This window comes from Ochotona curzoniae, unplaced genomic scaffold (genome assembly GCF_017591425.1).
Source record: "Ochotona curzoniae isolate NIBS_2020 unplaced genomic scaffold, NIBS_Ocur_1.0 scaffold_1852, whole genome shotgun sequence".
In the NCBI taxonomy this organism is placed as follows: Eukaryota; Metazoa; Chordata; class Mammalia; order Lagomorpha; family Ochotonidae; genus Ochotona; species Ochotona curzoniae.
In genome coordinates this window covers 47,635,122-47,661,402 of record NW_024467087.1, presented here as the reverse complement: position 1 = coordinate 47,661,402, position 26,281 = coordinate 47,635,122, and the positions used below count along the sequence as shown (strand labels likewise).

The 26,281-nt window shown below is 35.7% G+C and overlaps 1 protein-coding gene across 1 annotated transcript in view; it reads left to right on the top strand.

The window, feature by feature from the left end:
* Positions 1 to 26,038, top strand: part of KLHL4 (kelch like family member 4) — an 84,895-nt gene extending 58,857 nt beyond the window's left edge. The window contains exons 6-11 of the mRNA XM_040999580.1: positions 2,177 to 2,363; positions 7,348 to 7,572; positions 10,301 to 10,463; positions 12,139 to 12,351; positions 24,397 to 24,568; positions 25,949 to 26,038. Of these exons, the coding sequence (XP_040855514.1) occupies positions 2,177 to 2,363; positions 7,348 to 7,572; positions 10,301 to 10,463; positions 12,139 to 12,351; positions 24,397 to 24,568; positions 25,949 to 26,038 (1,050 nt within the window). The remainder of the gene's footprint in view (positions 1 to 2,176; positions 2,364 to 7,347; positions 7,573 to 10,300; positions 10,464 to 12,138; positions 12,352 to 24,396; positions 24,569 to 25,948) is intronic.
* Positions 26,039 to 26,281: the final 243 nt, after the last annotated feature.

The following is a 26,281-nucleotide window of genomic DNA, read 5'->3' as shown; positions in this document are numbered from 1 at the left end:
ATGGGGGGATAAATCACATCAGTTGCTTGATCACAATCAAACCTCCTCTGTGCCAAAGAGATCGATGCCAGAAGTTAGCCCAAAGTGGCTACAGAGTCCACCCTCCCAGGCACATGAGCCACACAAATGATCTGCGTGATTCTCAGTGACACCTTGGAATCCTTTGCAATGACCCATTGCAGAAACTAGGTGGACGCTTAGCCTCTGAAACCAGACAAAGCATTTGTGCAGAGACCCAGCTATACATTATGGCCTGTTGTGCTGTCACAGAATTCCCATAGTCAAAGCACGTAGGGCTCTCACAGTCATTGTGAGCAGGACATTATCACTCAGAACCTTCTGAGTCTATCCCATCTGCGGAGAGCCGGGCTTTCCCAAAGCCAGCTGCCTATTACTGGTCCATCTTGGTAGTTTGAGTCCAGGTGCCCGTGACAGGTGAGAGGAGGGGAGTGCTTTACAAGCCTACCTTTCAGTATAGACTCAGACACTGTGAGGACTGTGGATTCGTCGCTCTGATAAAATCTAGTTGAACGTCTTGTGCAAGCTACAGTCGCTTCTACTCACATTATCAACATTGCACTGAACTTCCTCCATATGGTCTCCAGGCATCTTGAGCAGAAGAGATGGGAAAAAAAGCAATGTTGTCTCTCTCCCCAGGATTAGGTGGCCACCCCAGTTCAGGCTGGACTCAAGGTCACTGAAGTCTGCCATTGCAACTATCCTTCAGACATCACCTCCAGTGACACAGGCTTCCACTGACCCAGCTCACCTCACTCCAAGAAGGCTTTTTATTCAGCCACTGGCAGGAGTCACTGGTGTCCCCACTCATTGCTGTGTGTTGGTAGTGTCCAGACAGTTCCATGGCACCTCTCTTCTTTAGTATTTCCACTACAAACTTCTGTCCAACTCTTTCCTGAGAATACACGTCCTCTGCTTTTCTTCTGTTATCATCCTATGATCAAAATCAGCATGTCTCCCCTACTCAGCCATATTGGATCCTCTCTTTTACTGTAACAAAAGGAATTTCCAGCCCAATTACCAAACCAGTGGTATGTTAGCATCTCATATGGAGTTTCCCTTCTGCTTGGAATGTGAATTGTGTGAGCTTTTCATGACAATTGCTGTATTTAGCAAGTGTAATCTTTTCAGAACAAATGTACCTTAAGCCAGTATTTCAGAAATGAAATCAATGAGGAGAGTGGGGATGAATCGGTAGTAAATATTTTAGAAAATGTTACATAGCTTAACTTTAAAATATGTTTCTAAAAGCCTATGCATTAAGGTAATGACTTACCTTAGTTTAAGTTCATCAGGCAAGTCAAAATAGTGATTTAATTGAGATGACAGGTGGAGTGGGAACAAAGATGGAATAAGAGTAACCAGTGCACAACAGGGAAGTTTGGAGCCATTTTAAGCAAGTGAAATTAGCACTTACATCCCAATCAGCTGCTTGCTATTCTTCTCAAGGGCCAATCATAAAGTGGACCCAACATTTCAAGGGAAGCAGTCTGGCTCTCAAAAACATTCCTAAACATATTCTTGACTTCAACTCATCCCAGGAAAAATGCTTTTCCTAGATTTGATCATTTCAGTTACAATGCTGTTGTCTGCCAGATAATGATAGTAAGAGAGCACTTTTGCTGCTATGTTAGCTAGTTACAAGTACATATGCATTAATCCAATGTTTTAAAGATGTATTATATAATATTGCACAAAAATGATTTCACAATAAAGATGCAGTTCCACATCGGTGATATTGTTTTAAATATGTATGTTTGCATGACTACAGCCACTACCCCCAACATACCTCCTCAAAGGTGCCAGCTTGCAGCAGCTACATATAGTATGCTGGAAGGTGCTTGCTGCGTGCAGACACAGTTGTTCTATGTGATTGTTTTCCATAACATTTTTGTGGATGCTTTTACATTACTTCAAATTACATATGTACATCTTTGTATGATGAGCAGTGTGGCAAATGAACACATCATTAGTAACATGCAGGCTTTTGCTCATTTCAATAAAATAAGTGAAAAATACAAATTCTAATGTAAAATCTTAAATAATCAAACTTGCATATTTCAGTTAGGTCCAATTTTCTCCAGACTTATATAAACAACAGTACGTTCTTTTTAATGGTGATCTCTTGACTCACTTGCTTTTCATCATTCCTTTTCAGTTGTTGGCAGATCTCGAAAACAGTTCCATGTTTAGTGGTGATCTAGAGTGTCAGAAACTACTGATGGAAGCAATGAAATATCATCTCTTACCTGAGCGGAGACCTATGATGCAAAGCCCTCGGACAAAACCTAGAAAATCAACTGTGGGGGCCCTTTATGCTGTGGGAGGCATGGGTGCTCTGAAAGGTAAAAAACAAACTACTTCATTTAGAAAGTATCTTTATGCAAAATAGGAAAGATATCTTGAACTCTTTCTTAATTGATAGAGTTGTATTAAAACCATGTTAAATGAGTGCATTTTTAATTTCCATAAATAGTATGCTCTATGACATTTTCTGACCTCAGTATTTTTTTTTCATTTTATGGGACATAATCCTTTAATTTGTGCTGCAGAAACACTTAATAGGTCCTTATTTTTAAAGGAAGCAATTTTAAATCTCAACATTTGCTCTGCAATATTAACTCTTTTCAAGGGCTATTTAATTTAGAGTTTTTTCATAAAAGGAAAGAAATGAGGCGGTCCAAATGTGTTTTTGACTGAAGCAGAAGAATGGTCTGTAACTTGCTATTAGTTTCCTACTTGATATTTAAATACCAGTCACAGTAATTCTTAAAGTGTTGCTAACAAGATCACCAATGCAAATTTGGGATATAATTGCATTCTTAAACTAAGAATGAATCAAATGGAATAGAGAATGGTCTTTTAAGCCATCATCTCTGAACTGAACTCTTCTTAGGATCTTTTTTTTTTTCTATAGTTCTATCTCATTACATTTGATTTCTTAAATTGTTTCTAAAACAAGGAGGAAAGAATTTTACAATTAGGAGTTTGTCGTATAGAAAGCAAAGCTGACATAAAGATAAATGTACAAGTTCAAGGACTTTGAATTTAAATGTAAGTATAATTGGGTGTGATTTATTAGTTACTATAATTACTACAAATAGACTGATATGAAATTTAATGGGAGAAGAAGAGTGTGTAGAACATGGTACTATTACATAATTTTTATTTTATAAATTTAGAACTATTATGAAATAAAATATTTAAAAGACAGTAAATGCATAGATTAATCATACACAGAAATTTCATTAGATGCCTTACAGAAAAATCATATGAAAATCAAAGTTTTATACTAATGGAGACCTATTTCCTTTAACATGTATAAATGGAATTTAAAGAATATATAGGAATTATATTAATTAATCATACATCTTATCTCATTCTATTTTCTGGTGCTATAACAAACTAGGTGACACTTGACATTTGGTAGATTTGTTTTTAAGATTTATTTATTTTTTTTATTGGAAAGGCAGATTTATAGAGAGAAGGACTGACATAAAGATCTTCCATCCAATGGTTCACTCTTCAAATGGTCACAATGACCAGAGATGAGCTGATCTGAAACCAGGAGCCAGGAGCTTCATCCAGGTCTCCCACGTGAATGCAAGGGCCCAAGTTTTTGGGCTGTCCTGGACTGCTTTCCTAAGACACAAGCAGGGAGCTGGATGGGAAGTGGAGCAGCCTGGATGAAACTGGCTCCCAGATGAGATGCTGGCATGTGCAGTTGGAGGATTATTTAATTGAACTATCACCCAAGCCCCATATGCTGCTTTTTCCTTAATGCCACTAATAAAAAGGAAATTAAAATAGTGACAAAATTAATTTCCTCCTCTTTAATGATCTTCCAATCATTTGCAAAACCAAAATACACTTAGGATTAAAAAGACTAATGAATAACATATTAAAGTAAACAGGAATAAGAAAAATATTGAGCAAAACAAAGAGGATAATGTTTGCAAAAACAGTATTACATTGAAAAAGTAGACCACTTCATAGTCTTTCACAAAACCACAGCTAAAAATTCCCACATGCATGCCTTTTCTTATGTGTATTGTTTCATTTTTTAAGATTCTTTTTGAACTTTTGTATTTTGATGTCTAGAAAATACAGTACTTCCTCAGACTTTAGTTTCCTCTCTGACTCATACAATAAAGTCAGCTCCTGATGTTAAAAATAGATGTCACACAAATGGCTGGAGTAAGCTATAACTCCTACAATGTATCAAAAAATAATCATCAGAAGCATCTAAGTATGATCAAAGTCAAAATTTAAAAGTGGTCAAATGATAAATCTTGAATGTTTCGCACATATAAACTAGAAACTATTAAAAACAATTATTTTTGAAAGGCAGTATATCAGGCAAGGATGTAAAAGCTAATTTGAAGCATTTATAAATAAATATGTTCAAAACTATTGTGTGCACAACTCTGCACTTACTGCCACAGCAATTCAGCAGTTCGGTGGCTTTTGTTCTGTGTTGAACAGATGATAAGTGGGTATTAAGAGTTTAGAACTGAATTGATGCACAATATGTGCAAAACATCAAAGCTAAAAATCAGTATTAAAAAACAAAACTTCTAAAACAGTTGATTAAGGACCATAACACTAATGCACCAAATATTTCTGAAGAAAAGCCAGCAGAAAACCAGAAGATAGGATTATGAATGTTTTTAGCAAAACACATGCTAAATGTTTGAAGGGATAGTTATAGTTATCCCACTTGGACATTAGCAGTGTGTACATGTGTCAAAACTTCACATGCTACTCCATGTGGATGTCCAACTTCTGTGTTGTTCTTAAATTTCTTGATAAAAATAAAAGCATAGAAATGCAAATATCTGCTTCAGGTTTTGCCACCAGTCATAGAGCTGTGATAGTAAACCAGCCTAAGGATTTGCATTTGCATTAGTTGAAGTTTTGGTGGGGGTGGGCACAGGGCCCTGAAAAAAATCAAAAATCAAGATTTTATAGTCATAAATGCCTGTGGTGGCAAACGAAGAAATGCATGATAATTCCCCCCCATATTACTATAATGATGAGAAAATTAATCTGGCATGAAGCAGATTTCTATATCTTGCAGTATAAATCTAAATATGGCTGATTAGTATAACTTGGTGTAATTTCCTGACTAATTATTTCACCATTATTATTTCTATAATTCTTATAATGAGTTTGGTGTAACTTTCATTTACTGATATAAATTGGTTCTTTGGTGAAACCCACTAACAAAGAGAAGTGAAAATTAAAATCAATAGCAGCAGTATGAAGACAGAATTGGAGTGACAGGCACATGTTCAGAGATATATGTGGATGCAAACAGAATGAATAGAGATAAGAGTTTGTTTTTTTTTTTTAAAGATTTATTTATTTTTATTGGAAAGGCAGATATAAAGAGAGGAGGAGAGACAGAGAGGAAGATCTTCCATCTGATTATTCACTCCCCAAGTGAGCGCAATGGCCGATGCTATGCCGATCCAAAGCCAGGAAATTCTTCCGGGTCTTCCACAGGGTGCAGGGTTCTAAAGCTTTGGGCTGTCCTGGACTGCTTTCCCAGGCCACAGGCAGGGAACTGGATGGGAAGTGGAGCTGCCGGGATTAGAACCGGCATCCATATGGAATACTGGTGCGTTCAAGGCGAGGACTTTAGCCGCTAGGCCATCATGCCAGGCCCTGAGATATGAGTTTGTAAACGTTCATGTCTTGATGGTTTTGTCTGAAGGTATTTAATACAGAAAAGATAGATGATCTGATTTAGCCTCTCAGTAGCAAATACCATCAACAGAACAGGACCTGATTCATAAATTGGAATTAAGCCAAATCCACATTATCAGTGAAATATGCAGCAGTAGAAGAGGAATAAGTATGTTTCTGTGCATTCTGAAAATTTGAATGTGAAAATTCAAAATCTTGAGACAGGGCCCGGCGCGATGGCCTAGCAGCTAAAGTCCTCACCTTGAATACACCAGCATCCCATATGGATGCCGGTTCTAATCCCGGCAGCTCCACTTCCCATCCAGCTCCCTGCCTGTGGCCTGGGAAAGCAGTCCAGGTCAGCACAAAGCCTTGGGACCCTGCACCCATGTGGGAGACTCGGAAGAAGTTCCTGGTTCCCAGCTTTGGATCAGCGCAGCACCGGCCATTGCGCTCACTTGGGGAGTGAATCATTGGACGGAAGATCTTCCTCTCTGTCTCTCCTCCTCTCTGTATATCTGACTTTCCAATAAATAAATAAATCTTTAAAAAAAATCTTGAGACAAACAATTGTCATGAACTCTCCTCTGGTCATGATATAAAATTAGAGCAAGGAAACAAAATACTGGTTCTACTATCCTGAGACAAACTTTCAGAAGCAGCACAGATCTGATACATACTTAAATCTTCTTAAATTTTGACTTGATACAGCCCCATATCACAGAATTTCAATTGGCAACACATATGCTTCCTATGATATGTATTTTTGTCATAAGCAATGCATTATGTCCATAATTTTCCCAGTAAAGGGAAAATGGGGATGTGTTTTTGTACATTTCTGTGTTTGAATTTGCAAAACTAGTATTAAACTCCCAAATCAGTCACAGGTCATTTTACGTATAGTATGGTGTGAACAGTAATTCTATCATTTCACACCTTGCTTATCAGGTAGGAACCTTCCTCTATAGAAACAGCTATGATGAATAACTGAAAGAATTGCCTGTAACAGTTTATTTTGGCAGTTTTAAACTTGATGTTTTGGTAATTGAGTCTGAAGTAAAATATTGTTAGTACACACAAAAAGTAATACCTCAAAGTTTTATACTCTTACCTAAGATCCTTTGCATTATCATCATGGAAGATTATGTAAATAAATGCTACGAGCCCAATAAAACAAGTTTTAGCCTTAAATCTTTACTCATTTGTCTTTTAAATACATGCACACATACCTCTCAAGCAAACACAATGAAAGAACATAAGTTAAAATGCTAAATGGTCATGAGTGATTGGAACTACATGAACAAGTAAATACTTCATAGTAAAATTTAGCGTACGTATTTTGTCATGAGAGCTTCTGTTGAACACTTTTGTGTTAGCATTTCTGGTTTATAGACAAAGAAGGGATTATGATTACATAAATTATAAAGAATACTGCATAACCTACTTTGTTCTGACTCTACCTCTTGGATCAAGAAGTGGTAAAATATTGCCAGGATGCAGAATCCTCAGTGTGCTTAATCTAATTTTCAACCACTGATATTACACTGTAAGGAAATGATGCTCAAATATAATGGGAACGGTTCCAATTCAAAATTGTAATGCAAGTTGTTTTATCATTGTTCAAAATCACTTTAACAGGTACCACTACAATTGAAAAATATGATCTCAGAACCAACAGCTGGCTGCATATTGGCACTATGAGTGGCCGTAGATTTCAGTTTGGAGTTGCGGTTATTGACAATAAACTTTATGTTGTGGGAGGAAGAGATGGTTTAAAAACATTGAATACTGTGGAATGTTTTAATCCAGTTGGCAAAATCTGGACTGTGATGCCTCCTATGTCAACTCATAGGCATGGTTTAGGTAAGAACATCATGTTACTATGGTTTCTTGACAAGGTATGCTTAATTGAGATTTTTTAAAAGATTTACTTTTATTAAAAACACAAATTTACAGAGAAAAAGGAGAAGCAGAGAAAGATATTCCACCAACTGGTTCAGTTCCCATGTGGCCACGATGACTAGAGCTGAGCTGGTTCAAAATCAGGAATCAGGAGCCAGGAACTTCTTCTGGGGCTCCCACATGAGTGCAGCACCCAAGTACTTGAGCCATCCTCCACTGCTTTCCCAGGTCATAAAAAGAGTGTTGGATGTGGAGTACTTGAGACATGAACCAAAGGATTCACCTGTCCAGCCACTGTGCCAGCCACTTGAGTTCTTAAAACTTAAACTGTTGTGCACTCCTGTTATTTAGTCAAATCTTAAGCAAAAATGTTTCTAAAATGGTTAAGAGCTGAAACACATTGTAACAATCTGATTTTTTTTCCTATTGCAGATGTCATACTTCTTATTGCTGTCTACCTTGAATATTTGAAAGGAGTTCCATTTTAGAAAGGAGAACAGATTTTAGAAGGGATGCCTGAGAGAACTTCAAAATGTTAATGGAAAATGCATACTCTGAAAAAAATTACAATGCATTCATTTTAAAATTCTCACACCAAAATGAATGTACCTTTCAATTCAAAATTTTCACAATCTTTTTAAAGTATCCTCATATTGTGAGGAATATATAACTATGAGCAGTTGTCTTCTAAATTCAAGTTAGTGAAAAACGAACTTACTGTTGGACACATATTGTTCTAGTTGGATAAAAAATATACCTTTCAACAGGAAGGAAATTTGTTTCAGTGAAAGTTTTAGGATATATATAATATTATATATTATATGTTTTATATTAGATATTAGATATTATATCATTTTATATCATATATAATAATCATGTGATTATAATATGTAATATATGTAGCAAATATAAATATATCATATCTTATATATTACACATGATATGTGATATATGATGTGTCATATATTATATATCACATATTATATATTACACATATCATATATTATTTATCACATATATCACATATCACATATGTCATATCTTACATATTTCATGTTACATATCACATGTATCATAAATCATATCACATGTCATATATTACATATACTGTATATTACATGTTACATATGACACATATTACATATGCCATACATTACATATTACATAGATCATGTATATTTCATGTATCATATTTAACATATTACATGTATCATAAGTCACGTATTACATATGTCATACATTGCATGATAAATATGTCATATATCACATATATATAACATATTGCATGTGTCATAAATCATATATTACATATATCATATTTAACATTACATAAATCATATTTAATATATTACATATATATGATATATTGCATATACCATATATGACATATTACATGTATCATAAATCATATATTACATGTATCGTATATCACATGCCCCATATGTCACATATTACATATATCATATTGCATATATTATATATTATGTATTGCATATATAATACATTATATATGTCATATATGGTGTATGTTATTGTATATGGTACATGTTATATATAATATGTCATATATTATATGTATTTTATATTATATAATATATTATAGTATTATACAATATAATTAATCTTATTATATTATAATATGATTATACAATATATATTCTCTAGATAGATAGATACGTGAAAACAACTTTGACTGAAAAGCTCTAAGTTTTACTCAACTCAGCAGATCCCAAGAATTTTTTAAAAAGATGGAGTAGGGCTTTGGGGACATAGACAAACTGATTCTCCTGAATAATTTCCAGGGTACATCTCTGCTCATACTAGCCCCCATTTGTTTTCATTACATATTTGTTAAACAGAAAAAATTACATTCATTAAGAATTGCTTTTGCACAGCTGAATAGCAGCAGATTAAGGACCAGCATTGTTTTCTCCAATTATTGTGATAAATTTTTTCTGCCAAATGACACTATACAATTAGTTCAGTTGTGTCAGTATAATTCCTACTCATAACTTAGAAAGCAAATCCTACAGAGAAAAAAATAGCTAGCTTTTCCCAAATCAATGTTAGTAAATAGTTAAGAGAAGGGATGAGGATATATCACCAAGAGGCCGATTGGAATGGTAAAGAAGGTAACGGCAAAAGGCAATTATGTGAATTCTCAGAGAAGAGAAACACAAAAGGACTATTAATAATATCTAATAGAACAAATTTCCAACTCAACCTCATGAAGACCTGTCTAGTTATTTATATCACACGAATCTATTTTGTCACTGTATTTTTAATATGATTGTAAAGGTTTACTATAGTCAGCCTACAATTCTAAGGTATAGCTTAGAACAAATATCACATCTTACCTACCCTGTACATAAAATTTAAAAAACTACATTGAAATTATACCAGCGAAAAAAATGCAGCTTCCCATTCTTATTACATACCAACAAAAAAATCCGCTTCACTACTTCAGATGACTTCAGTGCAATGAGGATGATACTTTTGATTACCACAGTTAGGACACAGTTTCTAGGGGGTTGGAAGAACATATTTAACTATATAGCAGACTCACAAAATACTTTCGGTATTTCAGAAGCAAAACACAAATTTTCCATTAATCAACTGCTTACAAATGGAAGCAGTAGTCACTCTGTGGAATACTTGGGTGATCCCATATAGTGTTTTTATTCTTTAGGTGTAGCCACACTTGGAGGACCAATGTATGCTGTAGGTGGCCATGATGGATGGAGTTATCTAAATACTGTGGAAAGATGGGATCCTGAGGGACGCCAATGGAATTATGTGGCCAGTATGTCAACTTCTAGAAGCACAGTTGGTGTTGTTGCATTAAATAACAAGTAAGTCCAGACATGCATGCTTTCTGCTTCCCAGCTAGTATAGTACGGATCTTTGGGAACATGATCCATTTAAGCCAGGCCATTCTTGCTATCAATGATGAAAAACCTTTTTCTTGTTTGTTTTGTTTTGCTCTTTGTGAATCCTCCACTTGCTATGCTGGGACTCTTTCCTGTCAAAGAATCAAAGTACATTTCTGGGACCAGCAGCATTAATGTTGCTTGATAGCTCCTCAGAATTACTGAATCTTGGACAGGCCCCCAATTTTCTGAATCAGAATCTTCATTTTAACAAGTTCCGTGGGTGACTTATGTCCCTACTAAATATGAGAGGGGGATTTTTACTCAAATGAATTAGTTTGTAGTCAAACCGATTCTAGTTTCCCTCCAAGAAACTACAACTTCTCTCATTAACTTAATCTTAATTCATCAAAACTGGTTTGAGAGTATTGATAACAAGGAAAAAGGCTTTTTTTAAAAAAAAATCATCTCTCTCCTGAGCAAACATGTAGTTTCCCACTGTAGAATTCTACCTAGTTTTACCTTCTTAAATATTCAAATTTATGACTTGCTGAGTTGGAGTCTATGTGACAAAAGTAAGATATATATACTAAAGCATGGTGATATTAGAGGTTCCTGAGAGCTAAAATTAAGCAACTAATTATATCCTGTCCAGACATGGGAACCTTTGGGACAAATGCCAGAATATAAGAGGGATTTGAATGATAAGTTTCAAACATAGGATCAGGTAGTGGCAAAAGACAGTCTTATGTGTGTCTGCATTTAACATGGCTAGAGCCAATCTCCATCACAGAATTTGGCTCAGTAGAAATTTCAGCACATACTTGCTTTGGCATCTCACGTAAGAATAAACAAGAAGTATCTATAGTTAATGAGATTTGTAATGCTTTAGGAATACACTCTCAAATTTGACCATCTCTGCCCGCTTTTTAATGATACCAGTTGATTCAGCAAGGTCATCCTCTGTCTATTGTTGAACAGTCTGAAATCATCAAATTGGACTTAATTATGCTTTGTTAGGTTGCTATTCTTAAAAATTTAGCATGAAAAGCAATTACAGATACATGATTGATATTTATCTTCTTTATTCATGTAAAATTAATTTAAAAGTATGTTAAAAATACTGCCCATCAGAAGATTTAGCATTTCAAATTTTGAGAAATGCAACAACAAATATCTCTTTCAAGGAAGGATTCAGTCTCTAGATTTTGATTCCTTAATTTATTCTGTGAATGCCTCCTTACTAATACTATTTTTGCCCTAAATAAATTTGTGAAAACAACAGGGATTCTGATTTTAGGTATTGTACCTGGCTATAATTTTAACATTTGGGGGAACTATTTTACCACCTTATTTGAAATACTGTTCTTTTCTATATGCAGTATTCCCCATGAAATAATTTAATTTATTGTGCCAAAGTAATTTAACAAAACAAATGAAGGAGGGAGTACTTAGGTAGAGTAGTTTGAACAAATCTCTCCTATCTCTCTGTACCTTAGCAAATTTGGGTTTTTTACTACAAAACAATGAGGAATGAGAGCCTAAAAGCAGAAATTTCAGAAATTTGAAATGCTTTTTGTAAATTTCTCACGTATTCATTGTATGCATTTTCTGTACATATACACACAGTTTTACATTCTTTTTTTTCTCCCCACAGATTATATGCTATTGGTGGACGTGATGGAAATTCCTGCCATAAATCAATGGAATGCTTTGACCCACACACTAACAAGTGGAGTCTGTGTGCTCCAATGTCCAAAAGACGTGGAGGTGTGGGAGTTGCTACACACAATGGGTTCTTGTATGTTGTAGGGGGTCATGATGCCCCAGCTTCTAATCATTGCTCCAGGCTTTCTGACTGTGTGGAAAGGTAAGATGTTCCTATTTATTCATGCATGTGATGATGTCATTACCTTTTTTTCAGAAATGAAACATTTTTGAACTGGCGAAAAGCAGACTTCTACCTAAGTGTTAATCTTAGTGGACTCGTTCTTAAATTTTATGCTTAATCTTAAGCCCAACATATTTTGGAAAAATTTCTCCTTGTTCACTTAGATCCAGAGTAAATGTGTGTGTGTGTGTGTTCTCTCAAGGGCATTCTCTCATTGTGCCACCGCAGGTTAACTTGTCACTGGTAATGCCCACAGGCCATACTAGGTGTTCTTCACATGTTGACTACACTGCTTCAGATCCAGCTTCCTGGTCATGTATTCTGAGAGGCAGAAGGTGATGGCCCAAGTACTTGCATCTCTGGAGGCCTGAATGGAGTGCTTGGCTCTTCTTTCTTCTGGCACAGCCTTGGTTGTTGTGGGCATTTGACTGCAGCTGCAGATGGAGACTCTCTCTCCCTGTCTTTGCCTTTCGCTTTGTCTCTCTGCCTCTTTGTGCACGCGTGTGTCTTCCCTCTCTCTACCTATCTCTTTGTCTTCCAAACAAATGGACAAATAAGTCTCTAAAAATACTAAGACAAATGATGAAAAGTGAGGCAGTTTTGTGCTGAGGTATATCATGCAATCCAATCAAAGACTCAAATGAACATATGTCTACTTCTCCCATCCAAGCACTAACCAGGCCCGACCCTGCTTAACTTCCAAGATCAGATGAGATCGGGTGCGTTCAGGGTAGTATGGCTATAGACTATATGTCTACTTCTAATCTCAAGTCATCTTTCAAAGAGAGGACTAAAACATAAAAAGAAATATTCCAAAATACATGTTAATAATCTTGTGAACGATGACTCTGGTGCAGTAAGTATTTTGTGAAGTATTGTCTCTTTGAGGTTGTGATTTGCTTTTGCTGCAAGGATAGCGGTGTTGATTATCAAATACTATTGGCCATCTATATATCTTTGTTTAGTGTAATTCCTTTATTTGAAAAGCATAGAGACAGAGAAAAAGAGAAGGTGTTCTTATCTGCTGGTTCGGTCTCCCAAATGCTTACACACAGCTGAGGCTGGGCCAGGGCTGAAGCCTGGAGGTGAGAATTCAGTCCAGACCTTCCATGTGATTGATAGGGGCCCATCTACCTGATCCATCACTAGCATGTCACTATCTCTCAGAGTGTGCATTAGCAGGAAATTGGAGTGAGGAACCAGAGATAAATGTGGAAGTCAGGTACTCTGATGTGGGATACTAATGTCCAAACCAGTAGGCTGGAAGTCTAGTCACTCTATATATTCTTTAGAAAAAAGATAAAGAACTTTATCATTCAACAGCAAAAGACAAGCATCTGAACCAATTTTTAAGACTGTAAAAGCAACTTGAACAGTTGCCTTTTTGCTAACTTAACAATATTCTTTGTTGTACATTTTAAGAACTGATTAAGTCAATTTTGTTTCTTGCTTATTGCATTCTCCATATTATATGCAAAAAAAAAAGTTTGCCAAATCTAGTGTCATGAAGCTTTCCATCTGTGTTTCCTTCTTAAAGTTTTGTAATTTTGACCCTGAAATTTAGGTCTTGTATCCATTTATGTTAATTTTTGTATATGGGGTAAAGAAACACCTATTTTATTTTTCAACTGAAGAGCCAATATCCCCTTAAACATTTGTTGAAAATATTCTGTTTTCCACATTGAATGGCATTGACAAAACAATTTTCTAGGTATATGAGATATATTTATTTCTGGGCTGTTTATACTTGCATTATGGCAATACTTTTAAATAAAATTGCAAAGTTTATTTCATCTTAAATTTTTGGAAACATCTGAAGAGGTTTGAAATTTCTTTAAATGTTAGGAAAAATCCATTAGTAATGTTGTCTATCCTAGACTTCTCTTCATTGGGAAGTTTTTGATCACTAATTTAATTTCCTGTGTTCTTCTATTCACAATTTCTATTTCTTCGTAATTCATTCTTATTAATTTGTATGTTTCTAGAAACGTACCCATTTCACCTATTTCACTCAGATTGTTGGTGTACAATTACTCCTAGTAATCCCATAATCCTTTCATTTTCCTGTAAAATTGATAGTAATACACTTTTCCAATTATTCTAATCAATGCAAAGCAATTGTACATATTTATGTCATACAAAGTGATAATTAAATTCATGTATACAATTTCCACTAACTATATGTGGAAAATTAGCACTTATATCCCCTTTAACATTTATCATTTCTTTATGTTGGAAACTCTTGAAACCCCTTTAGAAGATTCATAAATAAATTATGATGAATGATAATTTCCTATGATGTTATAAGGCTAGAATTTACTACCTCTACCAAACTGTGCTTTAATATCCATTTCCAATCTTTCTCTCATCCTCCATTCTTTTTTATTTTCCTCATTAATGACCATTCTCCCTTTCTTTACTTCCATGAGATCAACTTTAATTGTTTCCCGATTTGAAGAACAACATGTAGTATATATCTTTTGGTTCCAACACTCATTTCACCTATTTGAGTCTTCTCATTTTCTTATTCAATTTGTATTAAAGGTTGTATATTTATTGATCATTTTAAAGGATCAGCTTTATTGGTTTCGTGGTTTAAATTTTGAAAAGATTTATTCATTTTAACTGGAAAGGCAGATTTACACAGAGGAGAGACAAAGAAGATCCTAAATCCATTGATTCACGCCCCAAGTAGCTGCAATGGCTAGAGCTGAGCCCATCTGAATCCAGGAGCCTAGAGCTTCTTCCGGGTCTCCCCCCAGGGGCACAGGGATCCAAGGCTTTGGACGACCCTCTGTCACCTTCCCAGGGCACAGATGTGGGAGCTGGGTGGGAAGTGGAGCAGCCTGGACACGAACAGGTGCCCATATGGAATCCTGGCAAATGGAGGAGGAAGATAAGCCTATTGAGCCATTGTACCAGGCCATATATTTTGAATTTTAAAACTTATTTATTAGGGTCATCATTTTGGTATAGCAGGTAAAGCTGTCACTTTCAATGCCAGCATCCCATATGGGTACCAGTTTATGTTCTGACCATTCTGTTTCCAATCCAATTCCCCCAAAATAGCCTGTAACAAGAAACAGAAGATGGTACACGTGCTTGGTACCCTGCCATCCATGTGAGAGACTGGGAAGAAATGCCTAGCTCCTGACTTCAGACTGCCTAGGCATTGACCATTTTAGCCATTAGGGGAATAACACAGAAAACGAAAGATCTGTCTCTCTGTCCCCCTCTTTGTAACTTATACTTTCAAATAAATAAATAAGTCTTTGAAAAATAATTTGCTCCCTTCTGCTGATTCACTCCTCAATGATTGCAACATTAAGGACTGGGTCAGGCCCAAAGCCAGGAGCAAGGAACTACACACACAGTTGTTTCTTCTGAGTGTCAAAAACCCAATTGTTGAGCCTTCACTATTGCCTCCCAGGGTCTGCATTATCCAGACTCGGGAGCCAAAGGTATGTATCAGATGGTGGCATGCAAATGTAGAATGTGGACAGAGAAACCCCTAAATGAAGCACTCACCTCTTTGACTTTCTCTGTTGTTCTTTACTCTTTGTATTATTTGTATGTCCTTTAATCTTTCTTCTTAATCATTTCCTTCTACTAGTGTTAGGTTTAGTTTGCTCCTTTTCCAGTTTCTCAGTTATAAACTGGCTGCTGACTTATAATATTTCTGTCTCTTAAAAAAAAAAAAAGCAGAGTTACAAAGACAGATGGTGAGACAGAGATCATCCATCCTCTGATTCACTCCCCAAATGGCCATGATGGCAGTGGTTGAGCTGGGCCAGGCTGAAGTCATGGGCCTGGAACTCCATCCAGGTCTCCTACATAGATGCAGAGGCCCAAGTACTTGCGCCATCTTCCACTGCCTTTCCATGCATCTTAGGAGGGAGCTGTATAGGAAGTGCAGCAACTGGGACTCAAACCAATATCCATATAGGGTATCAACGTCCAAGGCAGTGTTAATCCATTGTACTGAAGAAGCCAGCCCTCATTTCTCTCTTTCTAATGTAAATATCTGTGGCCATAAATGTTTTTCATTTACCAGTTTTCTTTCTTCATAGTATAAAATTTGGTATGTCATGCTTTCTTTTGTCATAAAATATATTTTGATTATCCTTATGAGTTTTTGAACTTTGATTAAGAATATATTCTTTAATTCCATGTATCTTTCAGTTTCCTGTCTACACTTGATTTCTACTTTCTTTTTATTGTCACAAAAGAGCACCTTGTATGTGTTCAGCCTTTTTAAGTTTATTAAGGTTTATGTTGTGGTATAACATTTTATCTCTTCTGAAAATGTTTCATATTTCTTAGATAAACATGGCTTCTGCTCTAAGGGGTAGATTGCCTAAATGTGTTAGGATCATTGGTCTGTAATGTTTGCTTTCTGTAGCAACTCACTGATACTCTAATTTTTAATACATTATTATTAAAAGTGAGGAATTGAATCTTCCTACTTTTATTATTGTGGATTTTGTTTCTCCCTATAATTCTGTTAATGTCTGCTTCACATATATAGTGGCTCCAGTGGTAGTTAACATAAGTTTGCACTTATTTTTATATATTTGTATGAATTAAACATTTTTAGTATTATATAACATTTTCCCCTTATCTTTTGTAACAGTTGCTGTCTTCAAATCTATTTGGTATAATGTTTATGTAGTCCCTCTGCATCTTCTGACGTGTCTTTGCACTGATTATCTTTGTCTATTCCTTCACTTTTGATTTAAGTATGCCCTAAGATTTAGAATCTAAGATCAATTTCTTGTAAACAATACATAATTGGATACTGTTTTTTAACAATGCATTCTTCCAATAAATGTCTTCTGATTGAGGATTTTGAACACATATCCATTTAAACTAATGCTAATAGGAAAGAACCCAATGTACTTTGTTTCCTGTTATCCTATTGTCTTCTGGTTTTTATTTCTTCCCTTTCAGTTTTTCTTTGTGTTTAATTGACACAAACTGACAAGTTGTGATTTGCCTCTAATTGCTTTGCTACAGTTACCCTCTAAGTATTTTCTTTGTAGTCACCATGATGATTACATATAACATTTTAAAGATTTCCTAGTCTCTGTTAAGCTAATACCAACCTAACTTCTGTCACATCAAAACATTTTAAACTACTTTCCTTAAATATAATACGTATACTATTAATGTTACACTTTTCTGTTTCATGTACCCATTACCATGGTTTATAATTTTTTGGCTGCTGTCTTTTAAAACTTATAGAAAGATAATAAGTAGAATTGTTAATCAAAATTTCTACAGCATCAGTTTATATTTGTTCATGTAGTTACATTTACCTGAGAACTTTATAATTCCATGTAATTTCAATTTATTGCCTGGGTTCCTTTTGTTACAACTCAGTTTCACTAGGGATGATCTAGTGGAAATGAACTTCTATACTCATAATATTTAGTTTTGCTGGATACATTAGTCACATACAGTTTCTGACACGTTTTCAAATGCTTTTTTTTTTCTTTTAGCATCTTTTTTTTAAAGTTGTAGTTTTGATGATTTTTAAATAGTTAATTAGAGTGCAAAGCATCAAGAGCTAGAGGAAAGTGGGTGAGATAATTGTTTCCACATTCTCTTTTTTCCTTCCTTTATCTGGGGGAGGGGGAGAGATAAGCGGAGAAGCCACACCCAGACTCCCAACCATCCCAGGGTCCCCAATGTAGGGCATGCTCCAAGGGTCCTGCTCAAGAGGTTTTGATAGCTCAGCAGTTCTGCATTGCTGTCGATCCTGTCACTTATCAGGATGAAATCTCTCCAGACTCCACTGGCTGACATAGTCCACCTTAGAGTCCCTGTTTGCCCAGATATTCAACTGCCAACACTTGGCTGGGGTAGTTGATCAATTTGTCCTGTCCTCTGTCTTCTGTTATGGTTCCAGGTGTCTTCTGCAGGCTCTGATATACTGTCTATACTCCATGTGCATCTTTCAGCATCTTAAGTGTCTTCTCATTACCTTTCATCTTTCAATGTTCCTACTGATAATTTAGAGAATTCTGTATTAGTGTGAATTTACTTTCCCTGCTATTAAGATTGCCTCTTTGCCTTTACACAATTAGATTATAGGCTATAGTCTTTTCAGAGATTTTCAGTTATTACTACAGCAAATATCAGCAATAATTATTTGAAGTAACACATAAAGATTAAGTACTCTTTCTCTTCTGAGATCGTCGCAACATATGCACTTATCTATTTTGTTAGTCCCTTAGGTACTATATTAATCTGATTCCCATACTTAGATTTAGTCTATGACAAGCTACTGATGAAGAAATGAAGATTTATTTAATTGTATGGTATCGGAGGTTCACAGTCCAAAATCTGGTGGTCCTATCTGATGAGTAGTAAATGGTGGAATGTATGCAGAGCAAGCCGGGACACACTGAGAGAGCAAAGAATTTATAATCAACCTTTTGAGAATGCCTCCAGTGACCAAAGGACCACCCGTGAGACATGCCATCTAAACACTATAGTTGATTCAGGTATTCATGCTTTATCAACAGCACCACCCTGAGGCCAAGTCTCTTCCACTTAAACATTTAGGAAAATATGAAAGCAATAGCCAAAGTGTAGCATACTCTGTTCCTTTTCTGTTGTTATTTTTGCTCCTTAGACTACAATCATTTCTAATCATCGGTCGTCAAGTTCATTTATCCAGTCTTCTACATCTCAAGTCTCTTACTGAACTTCTCTAGTGAATATTGTGAGACAGTTATTTCATTTTACTTTCAACTGCAAAATTTCTGTTTCGATATTTCTTATAAATTGTTGCTTTTTCCACATTCTCATTACTTAATTTTATTTTATTCCTGAGTTCTTTCCATTCATTGTGGCTTCCTTTTAACTCAAAGCATGAACAAGGTAGCCCTTTCAATTGATTTGTCTTGCAAGTAAGATCCTTATATTTTGTAAATATTTGACAGAGGTGGAGAGACAGAGAGGTCTTCCATCTAGTGGCCAAACCCCAGTTGCCTGCAACTGTGGGGACAGTGCCAGGCCTAGAATTCCATTCAGGTCTCCCATGTGGGTTCCAGGGGCTTTTGACTGAGTTCCCAGGTTCATTAGTGGGAAATTGAATTAGAAGTGTATTAGAAAGGTTGGGGAATAGGGACATGTGAACCTGTGTTGTGGCATATCAGGTAACACTGCTACCAGTCTTACCAACATCTTCTATGTGTGTCTGTTGAAGTCCTGGCTGCTCCACTTCTGATCCAGCTCCCTGCTAATGACCTGGGAAAAACAACAGACCTTGTCCCAGGCTTTCAGTATTTGCACCCATGCCAAACACATTGGAGACTCAGATGCGACTTATGGTTCCTGCTTTCAGGCTGGTCAAGTGTTGGCCATTGCAGCCATCTGGGGAATGGACTAGATGGAAGATCTCTCTGTCTCCCTATCCCCTGTAACTCAGCCTTTCAAAATCAATTTTGAAGAATCAACAAACAAAAAGAAAAAGTGGAGCAGCCAGGACTTGAAATCACAAGTAGCAGCTGATCTTCCTGTACCACACTGACTCCTTCCTCCTGACTTTTTAAGTATTTCTAAAGATTCATCATGTTCTTTTAATTGAGCTTTGCATTTTTTCCTTTGCATTTTCTTTCATATTTTGTTGAAAATGGGCATTTTAGATAATAAACTTCTTTCCCAACCTTACAGTTTGGTTTCATGCATGAGGGGGCCATCAGGGATTCATAGGTCATGTTCTACTCCTGGAATCAGTGAAACAAGAGGATCGGGATTTTTTTCAGGCTTCTCTTGGTGTTTGCATGTTCTCTGATCTTGCATTTCATTTCCCAAATAATAGCTAATTTTTAATCAGTACTACTATTATGATTATTAATTTTATCTCTTTATTGTTATTTTCCTTGACAATGCTTAAATGGCTCATGCTAAAAGCTTAATCTTCAAAGATTAAAATAACTGATTTTAGCTGATTTCTGGCATAGCAAATTAAGCTACATTGCATGTCACATTGCCTCTGCCTGAGTACAGCTTTTATACCTAGAAGGCAGCAGATGGTGTCTCAAGCATTTGAGTCCCTAACAACTATATAGGGATTGGGATAAAGTTATTGGCTTTGGGCCTGCTCAGTTCATGTCCTTTTCTCTGGTTGGTTTGCAATGCTAGTGGCTCTCACTTGTTAGTCAGTGATAATGTGTCATTCAGGCAGTTTTGATTTTGGCAAACAGTTCCAGTCAGCTTGGGGGTTAGTTACCTTTTCCTCAGACCTGTAATTCCAGGAAAAGAAATCCCTCAAGACCAGACATCAGGATGGTATCTATTGAAGAATGAAATGTTCCCCTGTGTCTGGAGACCTTGAAGGGCTAGCGGCTAAGGTCCAGGTAGGACCAGGTGCACCATTCTCAATTCAGGATATCAATTTTCATGTGACACCTTAAGACACCTAGAATCTGCATTCTAGGCACTATATCGGACCCCAGTTCATTATGAAAAGCAGTCACAAATGAACTGAGTTTTTAATAATTTCCACACAGGCAGAGCTGCAAAATAAACTTGTCAGTGGAAAGCAAATTATTTGAACATTTTGGAAATCAGATAATCCTCATTTTCTGTAACTTGGACTTTTTTATTTCTGCTGCTATTGTGTCCTAAAACACTGTTGGCCAGCCCACTACCTTAGGAGTCTCTTATCCAATTACTTAAGATAATCATTTAAATTAAAGGTTTCTAAATCTATCACACTAGTTGGGTCAGGGATTATCATTTCTGTAACACTAATGAGAAAATTGAAGCAAAGAAGTCAAACAAATTATCCCAAATTACCCTAGGTGGGAATATAAATCCATGACTAATTCTCTTGACTTTCAGGCTCAATTTTATTTCCATAAGCGTACACGTATTTATATTCTAAGTAAGGAAGACTGAAAAGCTAAAAAGAAGCTAAGTTATTTTCATTTGAATGTGTTGCAGCTCTTTAATGATCGCTCCTCTGTGTCTATAGATGCTTGTTAGGTTGCCAAAACTCCGTCTTGAAAAGATTTAACAGTCCTGTCATTATTCAAGCAGTAACCACATAATGTGAACATTAGCTAAATTATGAGTGTTGATTTTCAAGAGCATGCTGAAATGTCTTGAGTCTTTGGGCAGAAAGCTATAAGAAAATCCTTTTGTGAGTTTCGGCTCACTATTCATATTTATAGGTGTACCCCAATTACTGGCTGAGTATAACATCAATTAGTAGTAATTATTCTAAACATTGTTCTTAACTTGATCACAGATGGCTTTTCCGGTTCTGGATTTTGTTTTATTACAACATTGGCATTTAAGGTGCTCTGATAAATAACAATAACATATAAGGGCATTAAGATTACCTCAATTATTGCTCAGTTCAGCTAGTATTAAAATATTTCTGGGGAAGGTTTTTGATATAGCAGGTCATTAACATCAGTGTATCTGATTTGAGTCTAGATTTCTCCATTCAGAAACCAGCTTCAACTCCTTGTTAACGTACACCCCTGGGAGGCAGCAGGCAGTGGCTCAACTACTTCTGTCATTGAAAACCATGTGGAAGACCCAAATTCAATTCTGGGCTCATGAGTTTTGTCTGTTTCAGCTCTGGCTATTTGGGCATTTGGAGAGTGAACCAGAAGATGATTCTTTCTTGGCCTTTCTATCTACTTGCTACCTTTCAAATTATATATGTAATTTAACAAAAATTTTTTTTTAATTCCTGTTAAGGAAATTTCATATGTAAGCTGAAAGAAGACTAGAATGTGATTTAAAAGGCAAAAGATGAAATTAGATGATATAATTGCAACATAAATAAATCAGTGGAATTTGATAAATAGGAATGCATTTTCAAAAATTTTTTCATTGAGCTTTAACAAATAGGTCAATATGAAATCATTTCCATGTATAATTATGTGAGTTTCTTGTTTCCTCACCCCTTTTTAGATTTCAGTGTTATATATTATTTTAAATAGACTTCAAAATTTAAGAAAATAATCCTGTATAGTATCATGGGAAACAGCCTTTTGAAACTAGTGTCCCAGGCAGTGAAGAACTCATTAGTAGTAGAACAGAAGCACGCAGAGTTAAATTTATTGAACAGGTGGAAACTGACAACAGCTACAGTATGGGTTATATCCTGGGAGGTACATATCTCACATTGCTGATGGCAAGGAACTTTTCTATCACTAATCACTAAAGATGTCCTTATTGATGAGGGTTTTTATTGGGGCTTCCTTATTGTCAAGACCCAGGTGACCTCAACAGAGAGGACTTTAACTACCATGACTTACTGAAGTGTTGCTCCTTCTGATTATTGAAAAGGGTATTATTATTGTTAATTACATTGCATTATGTGACACAGTTTTATAAGCACTGGGATTCCCCCGACCCCTCCCCAAACCCTCCCCCCATGATGGATTCCTCCATCTTGTTGCATTACCACAGTTCAAGTTCAGTTGAGATTCTTTCATTGAAAGCATGTACCAAGCATAGAGTCCAGCATCTTATTGTCCTGATAATTTCAACCGCTTCATGGGGAGACCATCTCTGGTCTGAAGGTAGAGCCTGCAGAGTATCATCCCAATTGATTAAAAGCTCCAACGTAACATCAGCAACAATTTATAATGTTATGGAATTAATTGACATGGTATTGAGTAACCAATATGTTAAAAGATGCAAGTTCTTAACCACATCCTGTGACTTCTTCATTGACTTTTCAATTTTAGTTTGTATACAACCGGGTTCTATACATCTTAAAATGGCTATGGATTACTATTCAGCTGTCTTGTGTCTAAATAAGGAGTTAACCTCAGATTAAAATGGGAGGGCGGGGAGTGGTTGCAGAGCAACTCCTATGAAGATAAATAAAAACTCTCAGAAGGGAAACACATGATAATCCTGACGTTATTGTAACTGAAAACAATATTTAAGACTAGTGTAATACATTCTGTAAAGACCATAAAGACCATTATATTAAAGCATGAACTTTATTTTTTTATTTACATATTTTTTATTGCATTTCATTTTATAAAAACGTTTCATAGGCTCTGATGTTCCCCCATCCTCTCCCCGTGCCCTCCCCCCATGGTGGATTGCTCCACCTTATTGCAGTATTACAGTTCAAATCTAATCTTGTTTCTTTCAATGCAAGCATGTGCCTTGCATAGTGTCCAGTATCTTATTGCCCAGCTGAATTCAGCAGTTTCTTGGGGAGACCAACTCTGGTCTGGAGACATAGCTGGCAGATTATTGTTCTGACCAATTAAATGCCATAACATAACATCAGCAACAGTTTCCAACATTATGGGGTTAATTAACATTGTATTGAGTGACTGATATGTTGGAGAGTGCGAGTTCTTAACCGCATCCTGAGACTACTTCATTAACGTTTCAATTATAGTTTGTATACAGCTGGCTTCTATCTACCTTAAATTGGCTATAGGATACCATTCAGCTATCTCATGTCTATTTTCATTTTAGTATTTAGCAGTTTATTGTATTGAAGCATAATTTTTACTGAACTTGGCAGATTTTAGGATAGTCTAAACTTTAGCAAGGCACGTGAACCCGTTGAGGCATAGAACACTCTTTCTTACACAAATGGGATCAAGCAACTCAAGTATAACCTTGAAGAACAAGGAGTAACAAAAACAAAAGCTTTCTAAGCAGAACACTGCATGAAAGGGGCATTTTCCATATAATGATATGCTCTCAATGTTCGAATGTTCCCAAACATAAGTGGAGTATTGTAAAAAGAAATGTGTGGGATCAGAGAGGAAATACTTTCTTTCAAATGCTTTGAGAGACCTCTGGTGGTTAAAGAGAATTTTTCATATACCTATTTTTAACATTTACTTGTCAATCTATACCTGATATGAATGGGATAATGTTTGTAATTCCATATTTTAGAGTAGTTGGCATTTTATTTAAGCATACTATTTTCCATTTATTCGTACCTATTATTTTCATTTATTTATATCTATTGTTTTCTGTTGTAACACTACCGCGCTTCCTAATCGTTTCAAGGTATAATCCAAAAAATGACTCCTGGTCAACTGTGGCACCACTGAGTGTTCCTCGAGATGCTGTTGCTGTTTGCCCCCTTGGAGACAAGCTTTATGTGGTTGGAGGATATGATGGTCATACTTATTTGAACACTGTTGAGTCTTATGATGCACAGAAAAATGAATGGAAACAGGTAATCTATAAAAATGTTCATATCAGTATATTTCATCTTTTAAAAAAAGATTTTAAAATGTATTCTTGGAATAAATTCCCTTTTCTTCCTAAGACTTAACCAACACAAAATACATATTAGGTATTTTATCTTAAAGTACTACTAACTGACCTAATTGACCATGAACAGAATCCATCAATACTTAAGCAGAAGGGAAAAGACAATTCTCTTGGAGTGAAGGAGATTGAATATTCAAGAGATGTACCTTAGCCAACTTTTTTATGTCTTTTTGTGTACTTGAAAGCCAAACAGTAATGTCTTCTGCAAATGTCTGATTTTTTTATTGGTTGCTGCCCAGGAGAAAACCTTCAGTTTCCTTTGTTTAGAAACATTGTTTAAATCACAATACTTGTAATTTTCTTAATCATTCAAGGAATGTGACATACAACAGGGGATCAGATTTGAACGCTTTCAAAAGCACTGGTCATCTGATGGAACAAATTCCAAGAAAGATACAAAAAGGAGCAATGAAAGGACATCTTGGAGGTTCTAAATGAGAATTGTACTGTTTGGATAGTTTTGCCGGTAATAGTCCTAGGCAAAATTCCTGCGGACATTTTTGTTAACCAAACAATAGATTATTAAAGATGAAACACCAAAAATTCTCTACCAATCTCCATGATCAGGTGAACTTTGTGTTTAAGTACGTAATTTCACTTTGCACTGACTCGAGCTACTCTATATTCTTCAGGGTAGAGCTAGCTGCTGTTTTAAATATGTAAATGTTAATAATATTTGCTAGTGAGTTTCTGTCTCCTTCAAAAATCTGATTAATTAAGGATCTCAGAAATCCTCAAATCCTATTATACAGGTAATTATTAACTCTGTATCCATACTTAAAACACACCAGAAGTGAAAGATTCAAAAGAAGAAAAAAAGAGGTTACATCAAAAACAATAACCAAAATATTTTGGCTGAATCTGTGGAATTTGCTTTTCGTAAGATTACAGAGGAGTAGCTGAGAGTCCTAAAATGTATTTTGTCTGTATCATTGTTTATGTGATCCTGAAAGGAGTTAGAGACCTGACAGATTATAACTATGCCAAATTCCTGTCAGTTATTATTTCACTTAAGCCTGAAAAAATAGCCTTAGGAGATAATGTAATATTAGGTGTAGTTTTTTAAGTGAGAATATTAGCACACTAAAACATATGTAAGATTACCTGATCCTTCAGTTCAGTTCCATGTTATTCTAACAGCTATTCTATACTATTCTTTGGAGTTTCCCTTACCTTTATACCAAGTGCTGGTTGGACAAGATAAAGCAAACTTTTTCAACTTCAACATTCCATATTATGCTGAAGACAGACATCAGTCTTTCTCTTCTTCTTTTTGTTGTAGGAGGTCCCTATGAACATTGGAAGAGCTGGTGCATGTGTGGTGGTAGTAAAGCTGCCCAAAAGCTGTCTGTATCAAATGGAATCAAACTAGAGAATTGTATAAAATGTACCAGGAAGAGAAAGAAGAACCATGTTCTTTTCTACCACAAGACTACGACTAATCAAACTCAAAAACTGCTGTGTTTCACTGTGTAGTTAGTTTCTCTCATTTGTGAAACCAATGCAAGTTTGTAAACATGTGTGACATGTGAGTGTTAAGTGTATGTGTTATCAAAACTGATAATGAAAAGCAAAATCTCCTAGTCTAGCTTTTACCTTGTTACTATAAAATGTT